The sequence below is a fragment of the Hoplias malabaricus genome, chromosome 8 (assembly GCF_029633855.1).
Source record: "Hoplias malabaricus isolate fHopMal1 chromosome 8, fHopMal1.hap1, whole genome shotgun sequence".
Lineage (NCBI taxonomy): Eukaryota > Metazoa > Chordata > Actinopteri > Characiformes > Erythrinidae > Hoplias > Hoplias malabaricus.
This window is the reverse complement of record NC_089807.1, coordinates 42,044,710-42,062,657: the sequence shown is the minus strand read 5'-3', so window position 1 is coordinate 42,062,657 and position 17,948 is coordinate 42,044,710. Positions and strand designations below refer to the sequence as shown.

General features: G+C 41.1%; 2 protein-coding genes across 3 annotated transcripts in view; one reads left to right on the top strand and one right to left on the bottom strand.

Moving 5' to 3' along the window:
• Positions 1-10,164, top strand: part of galnt7 (UDP-N-acetyl-alpha-D-galactosamine: polypeptide N-acetylgalactosaminyltransferase 7) — a 28,072-nt gene extending 17,908 nt beyond the window's left edge. The window contains exons 3-12 of one of the 2 annotated variants that reach the window (XM_066679883.1): positions 694-860; positions 2,021-2,151; positions 2,443-2,522; positions 3,095-3,277; positions 6,692-6,809; positions 7,308-7,430; positions 7,516-7,734; positions 7,870-7,968; positions 8,898-9,026; positions 9,170-10,164. In XM_066679883.1, the coding sequence (XP_066535980.1) occupies positions 694-860; positions 2,021-2,151; positions 2,443-2,522; positions 3,095-3,277; positions 6,692-6,809; positions 7,308-7,430; positions 7,516-7,734; positions 7,870-7,968; positions 8,898-9,026; positions 9,170-9,307 (1,387 nt within the window). In that variant the 3' untranslated portion in view covers positions 9,308-10,164. Of the gene's footprint in view, positions 1-693; positions 861-2,020; positions 2,152-2,442; positions 2,523-3,094; positions 3,278-3,553; positions 3,737-6,691; positions 6,810-7,307; positions 7,431-7,515; positions 7,735-7,869; positions 7,969-8,897; positions 9,027-9,169 lie in introns of both variants that reach the window. The other variant, XM_066679882.1, reaches the window with a different exon arrangement.
• An 893-nt stretch (positions 10,165-11,057) lies between these two features.
• hmgb2a (high mobility group box 2a) lies at positions 11,058-13,993 on the bottom strand. The gene is made up of 5 exons (XM_066679378.1): positions 13,844-13,993; positions 13,134-13,306; positions 11,947-12,092; positions 11,679-11,853; positions 11,058-11,592 (listed from the first exon to the last, which is right to left on the bottom strand). The coding sequence occupies exons 2-5, from the start codon at positions 13,278-13,280 to the stop codon at positions 11,422-11,424; spliced, it is 639 nt and encodes a 212-aa protein (XP_066535475.1). The 5' UTR covers positions 13,281-13,306; positions 13,844-13,993; the 3' UTR covers positions 11,058-11,421.
• Between the last annotated feature and the right edge of the window lie 3,955 nt (positions 13,994-17,948).

The following is a 17,948-nucleotide window of genomic DNA, read 5'->3' as shown; positions in this document are numbered from 1 at the left end:
CCGGGTGACTGTCTGTGAGGAGTGTGGTGTGTTCTCGCTGTGTCTGCGTGGGTTTCCTCCGAGTGACTGTCTGTGAGGAGTGTGGTGTGTTCTCGCTGTGTCTGCGTGGGTTTCCTCCGGGTGACTGTCTGTGAGGAGTGTGGTGTGTTCTCTCTGTGTCTGCGTGGGTTTCCTCTGGGTGACTGTCTGTGAGGAGTGTGGTGTGTTCTCCCTGTGTCTGCGTGGGTTTCCTCCGGGTGACTGTCTGTGAGGAGTGTGGTGTGTTCTCTCTGTGTCTGCGTGGGTTTCCTCTGGGTGACTGTCTGTGAGGAGTGTGGTGTGTTCTCGCTGTGTCTGCATGGGTTTCCTCCGAGTGACTGTCTGTGAGGAGTGTGGTGTGTTCTCTCTGTGTCTGCGTGGGTTTCCTCTGGGTGACTGTCTGTGAGGAGTGTGGTGTGTTCTGCCTGTGTCTGCGTGGGTTTTCTCCGGGTGACTGTCTGTGAGGAGTGTGGCGTCCTGTGATGGTCGCCCGCTCCAGGGCGTGTTCCTGCTTTGCACCCAGTGATTCCGGGTAGGCTCCGGACCCACCGCGACCCTGAACTTGATAAGCGCTTGCAGACAATGAATGAATGGATATTGCTGTGAACGTACCTGAATATAGGTCATTGATTTGTAGTCCCCCTAACATCTGCTTTGTATGTGTCCTGTGTTCAGGTGTAAGTACTGGCACTATGATGAGAACTTGCTGACCTCCAGTGTGATCATCGTGTTCCATAACGAGGGCTGGTCCACGCTAATGAGAACTGTGCATAGTGTCATCAAGAGAACACCTCGCAGGTACTTGGCAGAGATCGTCATGATCGACGACTTCAGCAATAAAGGTATTGTATATGTTTGTTTATAAGATGTTTATGAAAATGGGCTGCTTCATCATCTGTTGTCAGTACCACTGTCCTGACTGGATACACTCTTTCTGCTCCGGTTTCCTCCCACAGTCCAAAAACACACGTTGGTAGGTGGATTGGAGACTCAAAAGTGTCCGTAGGTGTGAGTGTGTGAGTGAATGTATGAGTGTGTGTCGCCCTGTGAAGGACCGGCGCCCCCTCCAGGGTGTATTCCCTCCTTGCACCCAGTGATTCTGGAGAGGCTCCGGACCCACCGCGACCCTGAACTGGATAAGGGTTACAGACAATGAATGAATGATTGCAGTTTTTCTGACGTCTCACAGCAAAACAAGTTCCTCTGCTATTTGTGTTCATTCAGAATTTTTTTTAACGTACGTTCAAGTAAGCACCTGAGTGTAGTTTGTATAAGGTTGGAGATTCGTTTGGCTGTAAGTTGTTATTCACTGTTTGAAGTACCACAGAAACTCATTTGTAACTCGAACTGTTTCGTTTCGTAGCAGTTTCAGTTTGTTTTGACTTGCAGGCAGTTAGTGGTCACCCAAATTTGGAGTCAGCTCCACCTTCAGTAATCTGTAACAGCAAAAATAACTCAGTATTACCCACATGGAGCAGAAATAGAGCAACATCCTCATCTCTTTTCGTACCTTTAAAAGTCCTGAGGTCTGTCCACAATCCAGATGCCTCCAGATGCCCTTTCTCATCCAGCGACACACACAGAAAAATCTCTGATCAGTTTTGGACTGAGAGACAGGCTTTTTGCCCCGTTTACAGAGCCAGTGCTGTGTGCAAGCACTGGAGCATTTTTCCAGGAAACGATGAGGAAATTAAGAGTTAAAATGCAGTTACTTTCTATATATTTGTCCCCATATATATATCCTGTTTTAAAGAGAACGGTTGATGTTAAACCTTATAAATACGCTCAATGCTAATGTCCTGTAGAATTCATGTTACAAGCATTTAACTCTCTTTGGATTCGTGTTCTCACACTGACTTTACTCTGTACCAGAAACACAGTGCAGCATGTTAATCAATGTTTAATCAGCCCTTATCTAGACCGAGATTTGCTGGGTACTCGCAGATGGAGACTTGTTTATGAGGTAAATACATGCTTAATCCCGCTCTTATTCTTTTTCTAGCTCACTTAAAAGAGAGACTAGAGGAGTACATAAAGCAGTGGAATGGGCTCGTCAAACTGTTCCGCAACGAGAAGAGAGAAGGACTGATCCAGGCCAGGAGCATTGGGGCCCGGAAAGCAACTCTGGGACAGGTGTGTGCTGTGTGCTTCTGTGTGAGGTGAAGAAATGCAGGGGCGGTCACTATTTCATTGCATTCCTTGCCTTGTTCATGTAGTAAGCAGTTTAAATAAAGTTGATTCTATCTATTTAAGTATGAGACATGAAACTAACTCCAGTAGTGCTCAGTATTTCTGTGGAATTAAGTCAGAATGTTGAAAAAATGACTAGTAGTTAAAGACAACCTCAAATAGCCTGTGTTCGTACAAATGATGTACGTATGTTTGTGTGTAAGTGTCTCTCTCTCTCTCTCTCTCTCTCCTCAGGTGTTGATCTACCTGGACGCTCACTGTGAAGTAGGAATAAACTGGTACGCCCCGCTGGTGGCCCCCATATCTAAAGACCGGTACGATCTTTAGCCCCTGATGCTATCGAACACGCTAGAGCTAGCGCAGGCTAATTTAATACATTCTGTTTACATGTTGCTGGTTGTTACTCGAGTACGTTGACTGTCTTACTCATGTATCACATTAACTGGATTTGTTTATTCACAATCAATGCAGGCTGCATTCTAATGTGTTCAGATATGATCCAGATCTTTGTTTATTTTGCACGTTGTCTGAATGCAATTTTCTTGTTTGACATTAACTTGGATTTGTGTAATGAATGTTGACGCAGGGTATGTTTTGTAATGCTTTCTACATGTCAGTACGTTGTGATCATACCCAGATATCGTAGCTATTTGCATACGTTAACTTACTGTAACTTTCTTGTTTGACATTAACTCGGATTTGTGTGTTTGAATATCAAAGCAGGTCGCGTTCAAGAGCGCGCCACAAAGGTTGGTCTCCCTACCAAAACATGACGACGTTTAATTTCAGAGAGAGAACGAGAGCCGTGCCCCAGGCTCCGGTTGAATGTTTCCTGTTGTTCAGCACTGTGACGTTTGCTGTTGTCTTGTGTGGTTAACATTTGCAGAACGGTTTGCACGGTGCCTTTGATAGATTACATAGACGGGAATGATTATACGATAGAGCCGCAGCAGGGCGGGGACGAGGACGGCCTGGCGAGAGGAGCCTGGGACTGGAGCCTGCTGTGGAAGAGGGTGCCTCTGAGCAGCAGGGAGAAGGCTAAGAGAAAGCATAAGACTGAGCCCTATCGGTAAACACTGACTGATCACCCAGAGCATGATCATTAAACCACCTCCCTCCTCTCTCTCCCCCTCTCTCTCTCTCTCTCTCTCTCCTTCTCTCCCCCCTCCCTTTGTCTCTTTTCTGTTGGTATGTCTCCCCCTCCACCCCATGGAAATGAACGTGTGTGGATGTGCCCCTGTCGTGCCGTGGTGTCCGTGTTTGTACCCGTGTGTGTGTGTGCGGTTTTGCATGTGTCCCTCCCACCCCCTATTCGTCCCACTCCATTCTTCATTGCTGGCTTTAGAACGGTGTGCACGGTGCCTCTCATTGACTCCATCAATGGCCAGACTTACACCATAGAGCCCCAGGGCGGTGGGGACGAGGATGGCTTTGCCAGAGGAGCATGGGACTGGAGCATGCTCTGGAAGCGCGTGCCGCTCAATAGCAAGGAGAAGCAGCTGAGATTAACTAAAACTGAGCCCTATCGGTAAATTCCAAACCTGATTCCACACTGATTTGCAGCTCTTCGACCCTGTGAAGGGCTTTAAACGTCTGTGTTTGGTGGTGGGCTTGTGCATTGTACATTGTACATTCTGCTTTTGCACTGATTTCTTTAAAAATACTGATAAAGTGAGTGTTAAAATGACGAGCTGATCTCTGGCACAGTGAATGAAACACAACACATCGCTTAACAGCACCATAATCTTTTAACAATCAGCTCATTTTCTGAGGCATAATCACAGAAGAGTTTGTCTTCCCAATGATGTAATCATCTACATTCTTCATAATCACAATCACGACGCTTACAGTCGGCTTCAGTTAACAGCAGCTCGTGCTGTGTGCAGTTTATGGACAAAGGTCTGTGGACACCTGTTTCTTCTTTAATGAAGTGAATTAATAGGTAGCTCCTCCCTCTTTTGACTCCAGTAACCGCAGCTAGTTTCTGTGGAAAAGCATTAGTGAGGTCAGGGCGCTCTGAAAATTGAGCTTGTGTGACTTCTCCACGCTTTTCTATGGAGATGGTGTAAGATACTGTATGTTATACGGGTGTCTACAGACTTTTGGACAGAGTGTACGTTATTAATCTGTCTGACATGAATCCTTCAGTGTGTGTGTGTGTGTGTGTGTGTGTAGCGTTGTTTGCTCTTCATGTTTGTTGCTTTAAGCGTGCTATTGAAGGGCCTTGCTTTTGCAGTGTTACACAGGCTCTGAGTCCAGTGTGTGATTAGAGCGAACTCATGGGGGCGACTTCTAAATCATTCCTTTGTACACTCCCCTTTGTTTACATACAGCCTCCTCCAGGCTACATGCACTTAATTTAATGTTAAATATCAGATGTGACTGTCTTTTGAGAAGCAGCCCCGTGGAGTATGGAATTGGACAAAACTACAGTGTGCACTTTGTGTTAAATCCCTTTGCTTTTTGTCCTAAAACAATGAAGAGCAAGTTTCTTGGACACAGTTTAGGACCAGACCTAGACCTAATCCTTTCAGTACAGATACAATTAGAATGGTCTAATGGCGCATCTGATATAAAGGCTAAGCCCCAGCTCTATGAAAGAGTCAAACAAATAAATCCAGTGGAGTTTGAGTTCCTACCTTGTGTTTATTGAGAGTCAGAAAACATGTTATTTCTTACTAATTGAAGGAATAAGGTTTAAAAGACCGTTGCTCAGCTGTTAATGAGAGGTCAGAATGAAAACACATTTGGTGTGCATTCTTCCCCATCACTCCAAGTATCTAACACGGCCAATCTGATGTTTATAAACACAGTGAAAACGAAGCTATTGAAGATTGTCGTCTGTTCTTAGCGGCGACAGGAAAGTACGTATTTAATCGTATTTAAGCAAATTAGACTGAAAGACGATGGTGTGCATTGCTGTAGACAGAGTCTAGAAACGAATGCACTTTGTTGCGATGTCAAAAGCGGTCTGTTTTTTTTAGCTCTTGAAGGGAAAAGGAGCATATATCAAATGCACCGGAGCGTCCATAAAAACAGTGTGCATTGTTCTCTGTGTCCGTACCATTCAGAATATCTAACCCTGTGTCAGATATAACCTTATTTTGAAAAGTTATTGACGCCGGAAAACCGAATATCGAAAAGAAAACTAACTTTACCGTGGTGAGGTTTATAGTGTCGGATGAATTCGAGTTCGACTTCGATCACATTTACAAGAATAACGGTACCTCTACATTTGAGTTTAGCTTATTGCTAGGCTACTGTCATGAATAATGTTGGTTATTTAGCTAGATACTGTCATAACAGTCAGTCATAACGGTGTTTTACCGCTGCGTTGTTCAGCTGTTGTCCACCAGTGACGTCACGGTCGCGTTCGAGAATTTCCGTAGCGAGCTCGGGTTTTTCCGTCAATTTAATAAAATTGTCAGTTTTAAAGTAAATTAAGCTGCTATTTTCATTTTAATTCATACTTTTATCTGTCAGTAACTACAATAATGTGGAATATTCATGGAGCTCCATTAAGTGGTGCTTAGCCTTTAAAGACATTTCTCAGTTTTTCCAACGGTCTTTTAAACCTTATTCCTTCAATTAGTAAGAAATAACGCGTTTTCTGACTCTCAATAAACACAGGTTAGGAACTCAAACTCCACTGTATTTATTTATTTGACACTTTCATAGAGCTGCTGCTTAGTCTTTAACATAGAAATGAAATCCCTTTAAATCAACTTGTTTATAATTTAAACATAAGGGCTGTTGACCATCGACGTGACCATTTTTATTCTTGTTAGAAAGCTTTGAATCAGAGGGTTGTCTGTTATTTTTATGTACAGTACTGTGCACCCAATATAATTATTATTATTATTATTTATAATAATGTATCTTCTCAATAAGCATGGTGATTGGTTTTAGCAATTCTAAAACAGAGTCAAGGGTTTGTTCTCCTTGATCATATGGATTTAACATGAAATAGTTATTAGCCGCTAAAGCTAGGGATTTGATCATAACCATAAACAATAGTGCACTGTCACGAGGAGAGATTGGAAAGGGTTAAACCTACACATTCACACACAATATCGCACTCACTGGAAAAGAGCAAACACTCTCTTATTGCACAGATAAATAACATTTAAACCTAATGTATTTAAGGTGCACTGTACAGGGAAATAACCACATGCTGGAGATTTGGCAGATAGACCTCTCTGTTGAAAAAGGCTGAAGTATTCCTTTAATGTGTGTCCAGGAAACTGGCCTGAGTCTCCTGTAGAGCAGATGTTCCCAACCTGATCCTCGGGGCTCCTGGGTCTGTCCACTCACAGACACCTGAATCTGTGCTAGTCAGAGGTCTCAGGGGGTGTTAAAAAGCCCACTGACACTCCCAGGTTCCCCAAGGACAGTGTTGAGTGAATGCGAGGTCAGGGAGCACAGCACTGGGATGTTTACAGTGTCCAAGGTTTGACTGAGTTTGTGTGTCTTTGTGTGTAAGATCTCCTGCAATGGCCGGCGGGCTGTTTGCGATAGAGAGAGAATACTTCTTCGAGCTTGGCCTCTATGACCCAGGCCTACAGATTTGGGGAGGAGAGAATTTTGAGATCTCGTATAAGGTAAGGGTTTGTGTTTTTGTTAAATTATACATAGTCGTGTTTTCCCATTGTGTTCTCCCTGTGTCTGTCACAGGGAGAACACACCACACTCCTCATAGACAGACACCCGGAGGAAACCCACGCAGACACAGGGAGAACACACCACACTCCTCACAGACAGACACCCGGAGGAAACCCACGCAGACACAGGGAGAACACACTACACTCCTCACAGACAGTCACCCGGAGGAAACCCACACAGACACAGAGAGAACACACTACACTCCTCACAGACAGTCACCTGGAGGAAACCCACGCAGACACAGGGAGAACACACCACACTCCTCACAGACAGTCACTCACAGACAGTCACACAGGAGCGGGAATCGAACCCACAACCTCCAGGCCCCTGGAGCTGTGTGACTGCGACACTAACCTGCTGCGCCACCGTGCCGCCCCTCTGAGAATAATTATTGTTAGATAATGACTGTGTTATCTGTTTGTTCCTGCGCTATGTAGATCTGGCAGTGCGGAGGGCAGCTGCTGTTTGTTCCCTGCTCTCGTGTGGGACATATCTACCGTCTGTCTGGTTGGCAGGGAAATCCTCCTCCAGCGCATGTGGGCTCTTCACCTACACTGAAGGTCAGTCACCAAATGTGTCGGTTTAATTGCCGGTTGGGTCCCAGAAAAGCACCTCCGTGAACATTAATATTGTCCGTGTGCGCAGAACTACGTCCGTGTGGTGGAGGTGTGGTGGGACGAGTATAAGGACTATTTCTACGCCAGCCGCCCTGAAACCCTCACTCTGGCCTATGGAGACATCAGCCCTCTGAAGAAGTTCAGAGAAGAGCATCGCTGCAAGAGCTTCAAATGGTTCATGGAGGAGATCGCTTACGACATCCCCATCCACTACCCACTGCCGCCTAAAAACGTGGAGTGGGGAGAGGTGCAGAGCTTTCACATTTCACTCAGATCTTAACATTAAAGCCACGTATTATCACCCCGTTCTATTTTTCAAAGATAAATTTATAGAATTTGCAGTTTTTATGCTCATGTTGTCCTTCTCTCTGTCCTCTTACAGATCCGAGGGCTCGAGAGCAGCTACTGTATAGACAGTATGGGCCACACTAATGGTGGCAATGTGGAGATTGGTCCGTGCCACAGGATGGGAGGGAATCAGGTTAGGAGGGTTTGATTTGTACATCTTCACTCCAACTTACAGCTGTAGTTTTATCACTTCCGTGAGATTAGATTACGTCTGGACAGAGGTACGGTTGTTGTTTTTTTGTTGGAGAAGCAAGTAATCAACAGATTTGGTCCTGAACGGTCAGTTGGTTTTCTGATATTAGGGCTGTAAGAGTTAAACCAGCTCCATTGTTATAGTACAGGGTGGGCCATTTATATAAATACACCTTAATAAAATGGGAATGGTTGGCGATATTAACTTCCTGTTTGTGGCACATTAGTATATGGGAGGGGGGAAGACTTTTCAAGATGGGTGGTGACAATGGCGGCCATTTTGAAGTCTGCCATTTTGTTTTTTCAATGGGAAGAGGGTCATGTGACACATCAAACTCATTGGGAATTTCACAAGAAAAACAATGGTGTGCTTGGTTTTAACGTAACTTTATTCTTTCATGAGTTATTTACAAGTTTCTGACCACTTATAAAATGTGTTCAAAGTGCTGCCCATTGTGTTGGATTGTCAATGCAACCCTCTTCTCCCACTCTTCACACACTGATAGCAACACCGCAGGAGAAATGCTAGCACAGGTTTCCAGTATCCGTAGTTTCTTGGTTAAAACCAAGCACACCATTGTTTTTCTTGTGAAATTCCCAATAAGTTTGATGTGTCACATGACCCTCTTCCCATTGAAAAAACAAAAGTTGGATCCAAAATGGCTGACTTCAAAATGGCCGCCATGGTCACCACCCATCTTGAAAAGTTTCCCCCCTCTCCCATATACTAATGTGCCACAAACAGGAAGTTAATATCACCAACCATTCCCATTTTATTAAGGTGTATCCATATAAATGGCCCACCCTGTAAACACTTGTGGCTTATTGAAAGACGAGTCTGTGTTTGACTGATGTTTGTGTGTGTTACAGCTGTTCAGAATAAACGAAGCGAACCAGCTGATGCAGTACGACCAGTGTCTGACCAAGGGCCCGGACGGCTCCGCTGTCATCATCACACACTGCAATATGAACGAAAACACTGAGTGGAAGTACTTTAAGGTCAGAGACAATCATTCAGCCGAAATATTCGCTCTTACGTGGTTTTATACATCATTTATGTTTCTGTAACTGATCTGCAGCTGTGCCTCAGACGGTGGAAAGTAGAGAAAAACACCATTTTATTTTTTTTCCCCCTCTTACAGGATCTACACCGGTTCACACACGTACCCACTGGGAAATGTTTAGACCGCTCCGACGTATTGCACAAGGTTTTCATCTCTGACTGTGACAACAGCAAGAGCACTCAGAAATGGGAAATGAACAACATCATGGCCGTCTGAATCCAGGACGAATGACGTGCGTTTGAAGGACAAGAAAAATGCTTGAAAAGACTTTCTCCTGTGTTTACAGAAAGCCGGTGTTAACAGTGTAAATACGAGCGACGGAGAACTTGTGCATTCTCAGCCTCCGGTAATGACTGTGGGTTCTTATCATGAGCTCAGCATTTTTTACTTTTTTTTTTTTCCCTCCATCACAGAGTGTTTACAAGTGTCCTCCTCCCGATCGTCATGCTGCTACGGGCTTCGCTTCGGGCTTTCGCTTGAGGGTCTTTCTGCCTGCAGCGTTATAGGAAGAATTTCTAATACCACTGTTTTTACTCATCGCTGCTCTGTTCTAAAGCTTTTAGTCTTCTTTACTTTCAAGACACATATGGATTGTTTACCACTTTTTTTTTTAACGTGACAATGGACATTCATCATGTTTGAGAAGGACTGGCAGCTCTAATGTCTAGGTCTCTTTGGAACGGTGAAAATATGAATCCGAGATTTGCATTTTTCCATAAACTTTGGGGAAAAGGGTGACAGACAGGAAAAGGTTGTGAAAAAAGGGCATATATTTATTTTTTTCTATTGCATTGATGTCTGCTTGGTTTTGGGAATGTTTATTCTGTATGTGAAATCCGATGATTTATATCTAATGAGAATCACTGGACGAGGACCGACCGTCAATGGCCAAATAATGAAGAAAAGCAATGGTGTCTTGTGGGGGGGAAAGAAACTGCAGTGTGCTATTTTTTTGTACAATGTAAATATGATCATTTCTAAATTAATCTTTTGGGATACAGTGAGTCCCCTCATGAAGGTGTAAATATCTGTTATCGGCGCTGTTTTCTCAAGAAAATAAACGGAGGCTTTCTACCAGTTCACAGCTGCAGGTTGGTGTTGTTTGTAAAACGTGGGTGTAATCCAAAAATTTAAAACAAAAATTGATAAATCTAGGTCAAACGATGAATCATTTTAAAGCACTTCCTTTGGTTACTTAGTGATTAATCTCATGACTCACTTTTATAAAGTTCCTACATGAACTGTTTCTGAATAATATTCACAGCAGGTGCCAAAACAAAACGACAAACGGTTTATGGCATGAAGGCCACATGTTCTCCGGTTCTAGAACACCCCACACACACAATACGCATGTGGATCAGTGTTTGAGAACTTGTGTCTTGGACATCACCCAAAGAAAACCTTGAAATGTAATTTAACCATTTTAAAAAATATTTGGTTGGATAATTTGGATTGCATTCTTAAAAACGTAAAAACACATTGAAATATATTTCAATTTCGTTAGCCCTTAGTCCCTAGACAAACCTTTGAGCTCCCACCTTCAAATCAGAATAAAGCATCAATAAGTGGAGAGTACACATGCTAATGTAGCTAACCTACAAGTCACATGTGGAGAACTATTGCATTGCCTCACTGTAACCTCATTCACGTTTACTGAGCTTTTCCCTGTATTTAATGGCTTCGAGATTGGTCACGAATGCTTTCAGTTTAAAACGATAGCTGAAGTAACTGATAGAACTTTTGAGAAATAAAGATGTTATCTCATTTTTCCGTAAACAAAAACAGCACTGAGGACATGTTCATTCAGGCTAGTGAGGAGTGATTCTGGTAACTGCTGTAGAAAAGGTATATGGAGTTCTTGGAGGATAGACACCTGTTCAACCCTTGGCCATTCAACCAATTGGCATTCGTCTGAATCGTTTTCAGAAGTAAACGCTAAGCTTTAGTGTAAACAGAAACAAGCAAATGTAATCATAATATACAAAGTTTTATTATAAAAATTGTGTCTACACAAATTTAAAGCTCCAAGTCTAAAAAAAAAAAAATTCTTGAGAAATAACTACATAACATCGTTCCTTATTTCTCCTTACAATGGCAGTGGAAACAATTTGTTGGGTATGGAGGGGAAACCACAGCTATCAAACAAAAGAAAGCAGTGCTCAGAAACAACAACAGCTGATAAATTTACAAAACAGTACATGACCTCAATATGTATTTCATCTATACACATTCCTGTACATGTTTTGAAAATATTCAAAAGCTAAAAAAAAACAATAAAACGCATTTTCACATTGTTCTGCAAACAATTCTGCTCAAGTTTCCTGAAAAATTTACTCATCGTCGTCATCATCCTCTTCGTCCTCCTCCTCCTCGTCTTCGTCCTCTTCCTCATCGTCGTCGTCGTCATCCATGGCTTCTACCTTCTTGCCCGTTGGCCGGCCGGGGCCACCCTTCTTCGCACCTTCTGCCTTCGCTCCCTTGGCGCGGTATGCGGCGACATCCTTAAAAACAGAGGGCAGCCGTTAGTTTTAAATCTAAAAGGTGAAGTAATGGAGGTCTGACACAAATGAGCCGTGTTGATGATTACCTTCTCGTATTTCTCCTTCAGCTTCAGCGCCTTCTGCTCGTACGGGGATTTCTCTTTGGGGGTCAGTTTAGACCACAGGTCGCCCAGTTTCTTTGCGATGTCACCGATGGAGATGCCTGGGTTTTCGCCCTTCACCTTTGGGCGATGGTCAGAGCAGAAAACAAAGAAGGCTGATCTGCAAAGGAAGCATTTTTAATGTGAGCAGCATAATTCGTTAAATTGAGCAGACTATATCCTAGAACAAGTGTAGAAGGTCAAATGTACTTACGGTGGCCTCTTGGGGGCATTTGGGTCCTTCTTCTTCCCTTTCTTTGCACCTTTGGGAGGGACATAGGTTTTCATCTCACGGTCATAACGAACCTTGTCAGTTTTGGCCATTTCGTCAAACTTGGTTTTCTCTTTGGGAGACATGGTCTGAAAAAAAACAAACAAAAAAAAACACTGATTTAGACACACCCTCCATTTGCTTCAATGCTAGTTTGCCTCCATCCACTACACGCCTACTAAGCCCCACCCCCAGGTGACGTAGGCACATTCTGCCCCTGCCCCCGTTTTACAACCAACCCCGTGATAGACCCTGGAGTAGAGAAAAAAAAATGAAAACAAACAGCAAAAAAAAACATGTTTCATAAAGTAGTGCCGGGAAGTTCACTTCAGTTGGACAAGTGAATCGGTTCATATGACTTGGATGAACCGACTCGAACTGTAAGATTAATCTTAAGGAAGGAAATGAAAACACGGCCATCCTTGGAGATAAAAGTGAAAGAACCACAATTTCCTGATTCTATTTTTTTTATGATAATAATTAAACCGTCCCATAGAATTACACCTTAAAATCAACATTTAAAAACAAATACACGTACAAAAAGCTTACTTACGAACAAATTTATCGTAACAACTTACGTTTAAAAAAACCCACCATTTCGAAATTTCACTTTAAATCTAAAAAAAAAACAGGCAAACTTTTATAGAACGAGTTAATGGAATTAAACTGCTGCGCTATTTAAGGTGGATCAGAGAGGTTTAAGTTCAGGCGCCAGAACTTTATTGCGACATTTAAGGTGGAAATGGAAAGTTAGAACAAGAAGTCAACTTCTGCCTTGTACTTGAGACAGCGCCATATGCCAGAGAGCACCTTCTACGGTAATTAAGGTGGAACGGAAAATTAACTGACAAAATGTCACACGCGAAGATGGGAACTGCAACTGCATTTAAGGTGGAACAGAAAATTCGAACAAAAAGCCAACATAAGCCCCATAGATAAGTTGAAATCGTGTGTTAACAACTGCGCCATTTAAGGTGGAACCAAAACTTGTGATAGGCTCCGGTTCGAGAATACGTCACTTAAATGTGGCACGAACTCGAACTAGAAACAAACTCAAATCACCAAAATCCTCCAAAGCAACTGAGGGAAACAACCGCGCCATTTTAGCTGAAAAAGACATCGAAACTCACCTTCCATCTCTCAGCACACTTCTTGGAGAACTCTGCGAAGTTGACCGAGGTCCCCGGGTGCTTCTTCTTGTGCTCTTCGCGGCAGGTTTGCACAAAATATGCGTAGGCCGATGTTTTTCCTCGCGGCTTATTCGGATCTTTACCCATGGTCGAAGTAGTATGTGCTTAAAACGCTGTAAGGAAACACGAAATAAATGAATTAAACTGCGCCCTGAGCAAAAGCAGCCGATATAATCCGATCAGGTTCCTGCTTGGGTCACATAGAGAACAATAAGCGCCCCTCCATCTTGTTTCCCGCCTAAACTAACACGAAGATACAGTTTCTGAGGGGAATAGTTTTATTTTTACGACTAGAATTAGTTTAAAACAACATGACCAGAATACAATAACAGTAATACACACAAAATTGTATTTAGCTTAACTTTTACTTTGTTTTAGACCAAAATAACACTAAGCTTTTAAGCTCTAATTTTGACAGGGGAACAGCACTGTACTACGAGTTGCACTGAATCAAAACTAATATCTATAGACTCCGAAACTGACGGTAATTAATCTGAAACTAAGCTATATATTTAAAATATGTATATATTACACTAAAACTGATTTTAAAAAAATAAAACTTCGAGAATAAAACTATATCAAGCAGTCGAACGCATTACTGAAACACTCAGAATCAAGCGCTTTGTGCTCTAAAAACAGCCAAAACTTACCTATAGATACAAATATTAAGGTTAATCCACTGCTACTCTGAGGAAAAACAATCCGCGATTCTCTTCCACAGCTCTACGGTCCTTGATTAAATGCCTGCACGACTCCGCCTTCAAAGTCTCCTTCTGATAGGCTGCACACGTTCAAATTGCAAATAGCGTCCGCCCATAACGGCAAATCCACCAATTTCATTGGTCTATCGCAGTGTCAACCAAACACCCACTGTTGGCGCGGCTGACGGTTATGTTTGTCTCTGTTCCTATTGGCTTGGCAGCGGATTTAAAATGGACGGCGGTTTTTGTTGTAGTTTAAGCGGGACTCCTTCTCTGCCTTATCCTGTTTATTAAGGTTTAAATTATGAGAGTCAGACGAAGAATTAAAGCCCTGAAAGTGGCCAGACCACAAAATACGTCGGCGTTATCTTTCAAATTTCTATTTTAAGCTGTGTTTGCTCGTATTGTGCAAATTGGCGCCAAACCCCCACCATCACCACAACAAGAGGCAGGCTGAGACAGGGTTGCCAAAACTTTGTGTTTTGGGGAATACAAAAGACCACTGTTGATAAGCTGAGGGCCAGAAACACTAAATATGCAAATAAAGGAGGCATTTAAGTCTTAAAATTGTAAAATGTATTTATAATGCCATTCTGTATGTGGTTACTGATACACTTCAGGAAAACAGTTTACAAAGTATTTTTTTATTATTATTTATTGAAAAATTAAAGCTATTCCTTCTCACGTACTTAAGCACCTCTGGTCACACTACACCTAGTTAATATACTGCCTGAAAATAATTTAACACAATTTAATACAAGAAACATATGCAATTTAATATTATTTGCAAACTGAGTGCATGGATTTTTATTTTTTGGGCAGAATAAAACAAACACTGTCAGGATAGAGGATTTGGTCAGTTATTTTCATTTAAAATATCCACAAATCATGTTATTTAACCAGTATCCCCTATTTTATTTATGAGTAGTATTAAATATTTATTTTTTTTAAAATGTTGTGGCTTAATTGTGGTGCAGGATATTGTTAAATTTAAAATAATAATAATAATAATCACAGGCCAAACTGGGCAGCCCTAGTTTAGAAGATAATCTTGGGCGTTATCATCTGATTTGAGGGACTTTTAACTGTAGTGTGACAGCGATTTCATACATAACACTGTAGAATGTAGAAATGTAGAGTTTTGTGGAACATTGTAGAATTGTATATATGTTCTGGAATCATTTTGCTGTATTTACCCACCAAAGAAATGGCTTCAGATTCAGATATTAAGGCTTAGCTCATTGACTGAGAGGAACAGCTGGGCCTCTGATTAACCCCAACCCCCAACTTAACTTTCAACCCAGGGGTATTACACTTTTTAAAATGTCTGCATGATACATTTTTGAGAAGTAAACAACGGTTAACTGTAGAGAACCATAATTATTGATTTATTTACAGTGGTTGTCCTTAATTCTCCCTTTACAGCAGTTCATGCCATGACCTCTTTTGAAAATAATTCATAATTCATTACATGTTCATGTTCTACACTTTTATGTAGCCATAGTTCTGCATACATACACATATTTACCCATGACTATATATCATCTTCCTTATTCAGAAGAAATGTAAATAAGTAAATATATAAAATATTTTAAAAAAAAATAGCATAGAGACAAAACACAATGCCATGTCCTACTGGTGATGGCTTCAATGCTTGAATTCCCCTCAGTTTTCAAAGAAGGGCAAAGCAGCTCAAGCCAGTTTGAGAGAAAACAGGGGAAACCCCAGTCCTTCATACTTTCCTTCTATTTTCTTTTCTTTCTATTGTCATTCTTTACAGTTTGCTCATCACCGAACACTTATTCAAAATTATCCCACACTTCAAAAGCAGTTGTAGATATGTTCAAATAGTTAAAATCCAAAATGTGTATTTTATATATTGATGATGTTAAATGTGTGTCTATAAGAAATAGTATACAGACATTTAAGGGCCTTGTACTTAAGGTGGATATTGTTTGTTTTGCTTTTATTTATTGTATTACCTTGTAATACTTTTTCTGATAAAATATAAAAAATATGTACTCTTAATAATGTGTACATAGTTTTACAATTCATAAATATATGATCAAATTTAGGCTTGTAAAATAAAATAAATAAATAAATAAAACATTGTTCTAGAGCTGTGTTCCCTGGTTATAATTCAGTGACACTTTGCTGTCTACTTTCAAAACCTTTAGCAGTATTTTAGACTCATAAATAAAAAATATTATATTAATGATCATCTGTGTACTTAGAAATGTGATATTTTAAAGAAATGTTTTGCATCTTTCCTCACTGTCAGAACTGAATGCAGTAGTTACAGTTAATAAGATACGTCATATTCACGTAAATAAAATAAATACACGTGTGTTTAGAACGTATGTAGTGTGGTAAATGACAGTAAATCATTCTTTAATTGATTAGTTTAATAATTGAATACTTTATTCGGGTTTATGTTGAATGACATTAATTTATATGGAGCAAGAACTTCAAAGAAACATTCACTTTTTCCTAAAGCTTAGCAAATGGTGGGTTTATTTGCTTCACTTGGAGACTTTTGCCATCTGAAGATTTACAATGAACCGGTTTCTCACATGCTAAAGCTTCTAATCACCAAATAACAATACTGTTCCTTCAGCTCCATGTGTTTAAAAAGCTCTTTTAAAAAGGTTCTCACTTTCCCCACTTTACCTGACCATGCAGAGAGACACTGGTGATGGTTGTCCAATGGCTTTAAACAATAGACTGCCTGTGGATACTCTTGGGATGTAGAGGGTACTTTGAAGTGGTCGCTTTGCGTCTGAATGGCCACCAGGAGAGTTTTGCAAGAGGATTCAAAAGGTGTGGAGGGGGGGGGGTGTTATTCCAGTCTAAATCCTGATCTGTAGGTACCTGCTGAATTAAAGTGAATGCTGGAGTAGACTGCCATTACAGATCACTTTGGTTGTTTTATTTAAATGAAGTGTAAGAGAGAAACCTTTTTTTTTAAAAGACTGTTCACATAGAAGACAAAAATGTGTTGGTTTTTGTCACTTTTTATCAGCTTTGACGTTGTTTTCAAGGATTATATGATTACATCACATTTATTTGAATGTTAGAAATACACATATGCCTTTGTATTTTATTGGATAAATAATTAAACCAAATCTAGTACAATACGTGGCCTTATACACTGAGTGCACCAGTGCTTTTAAAGCGCTGTTTTGTTCCCTTCATTGCATTCTCTTCTCCAAAAGGAGAGGCGAATACCTGTAATCTTTCGTTATAAAACGAATAACACATACAGTTCCCCCGGGGCTTGAGGCTAGTGCTGTGATTTCACTGCCTAACATCGTATGATATTCTTTGATTTTAAATTAATTCCTATATTTTCCGCACTGTCAGTGGTTTCACTTGGAAGAAGTGTTTTGTTTTTAAAAACAGTATGAGTTTTAAAAATAAGTTTTAAGTTTCCTAACCCTGTTTGACATGCTTCATTCATATGCAAATGAGAGGCATGTTTTCGTAGTAAACTTCTAGTCAGAAATCTACTAAAAACAGTAAACAGTGAAAACAATAATTGTTTACTTGTAGTTCTCGTATTTCTGAGGTTTTGGGTTGAACTGGATTTGCAGCTGGATTGTCAGTGCCACATGAGACCAGTGGCATCATCTGTGTTGGATTTACACCAAAGACTCCAACACACATGAGTCACATTCCGTGTTGTTGGCTTTATTTTGGTCATTTCTATATATTTCACAGCTTTGTTTGTGGTTGATATAAAAGTTTGCCTTGTGCAAGATTTGAAAAGCAGCAGCTTTGGCAAAATATCCTCCAGCTTGATTATCTGAGGACACAGTTTTCTTACTGTACTCTGCCACTGGGCTGCTGCCAGGCCAGGCTTTGAATAGATTTTATAAATGGCAGTAATGGCGATCTTTGTTGACTCCATATGTTTCAGTTAATTTTAGCACTGAACCCCATAAGGCAGAGGGACCAAGCTTGGTTCCATCCTAATCCAGCACACCTGGGTCTAATGTGCAGATGCTCACGAAAGCTTTACTTAGATCAGATTTGTTGTATTAGGATTAGATCT

Bases quoted from the DNA above. Each gene is read 5' to 3' on its own strand.
- hmgb2a (XM_066679378.1), bottom strand. From the start codon at position 13,280: ATGGGTAAAGATCCGAATAAGCCGCGAGGAAAAACATCGGCCTACGCA. The intron at 12,093-13,133 runs GTGAGTTTCGAT...GTTTTTTTTCAG, and splicing joins AGTGTGCTGAGAGATGGAAG to ACCATGTCTCCCAAAGAGAA. The intron at 11,854-11,946 runs GTAAGTACATTT...CTTCCTTTGCAG, and splicing joins AATGCCCCCAAGAGGCCACC to ATCAGCCTTCTTTGTTTTCT.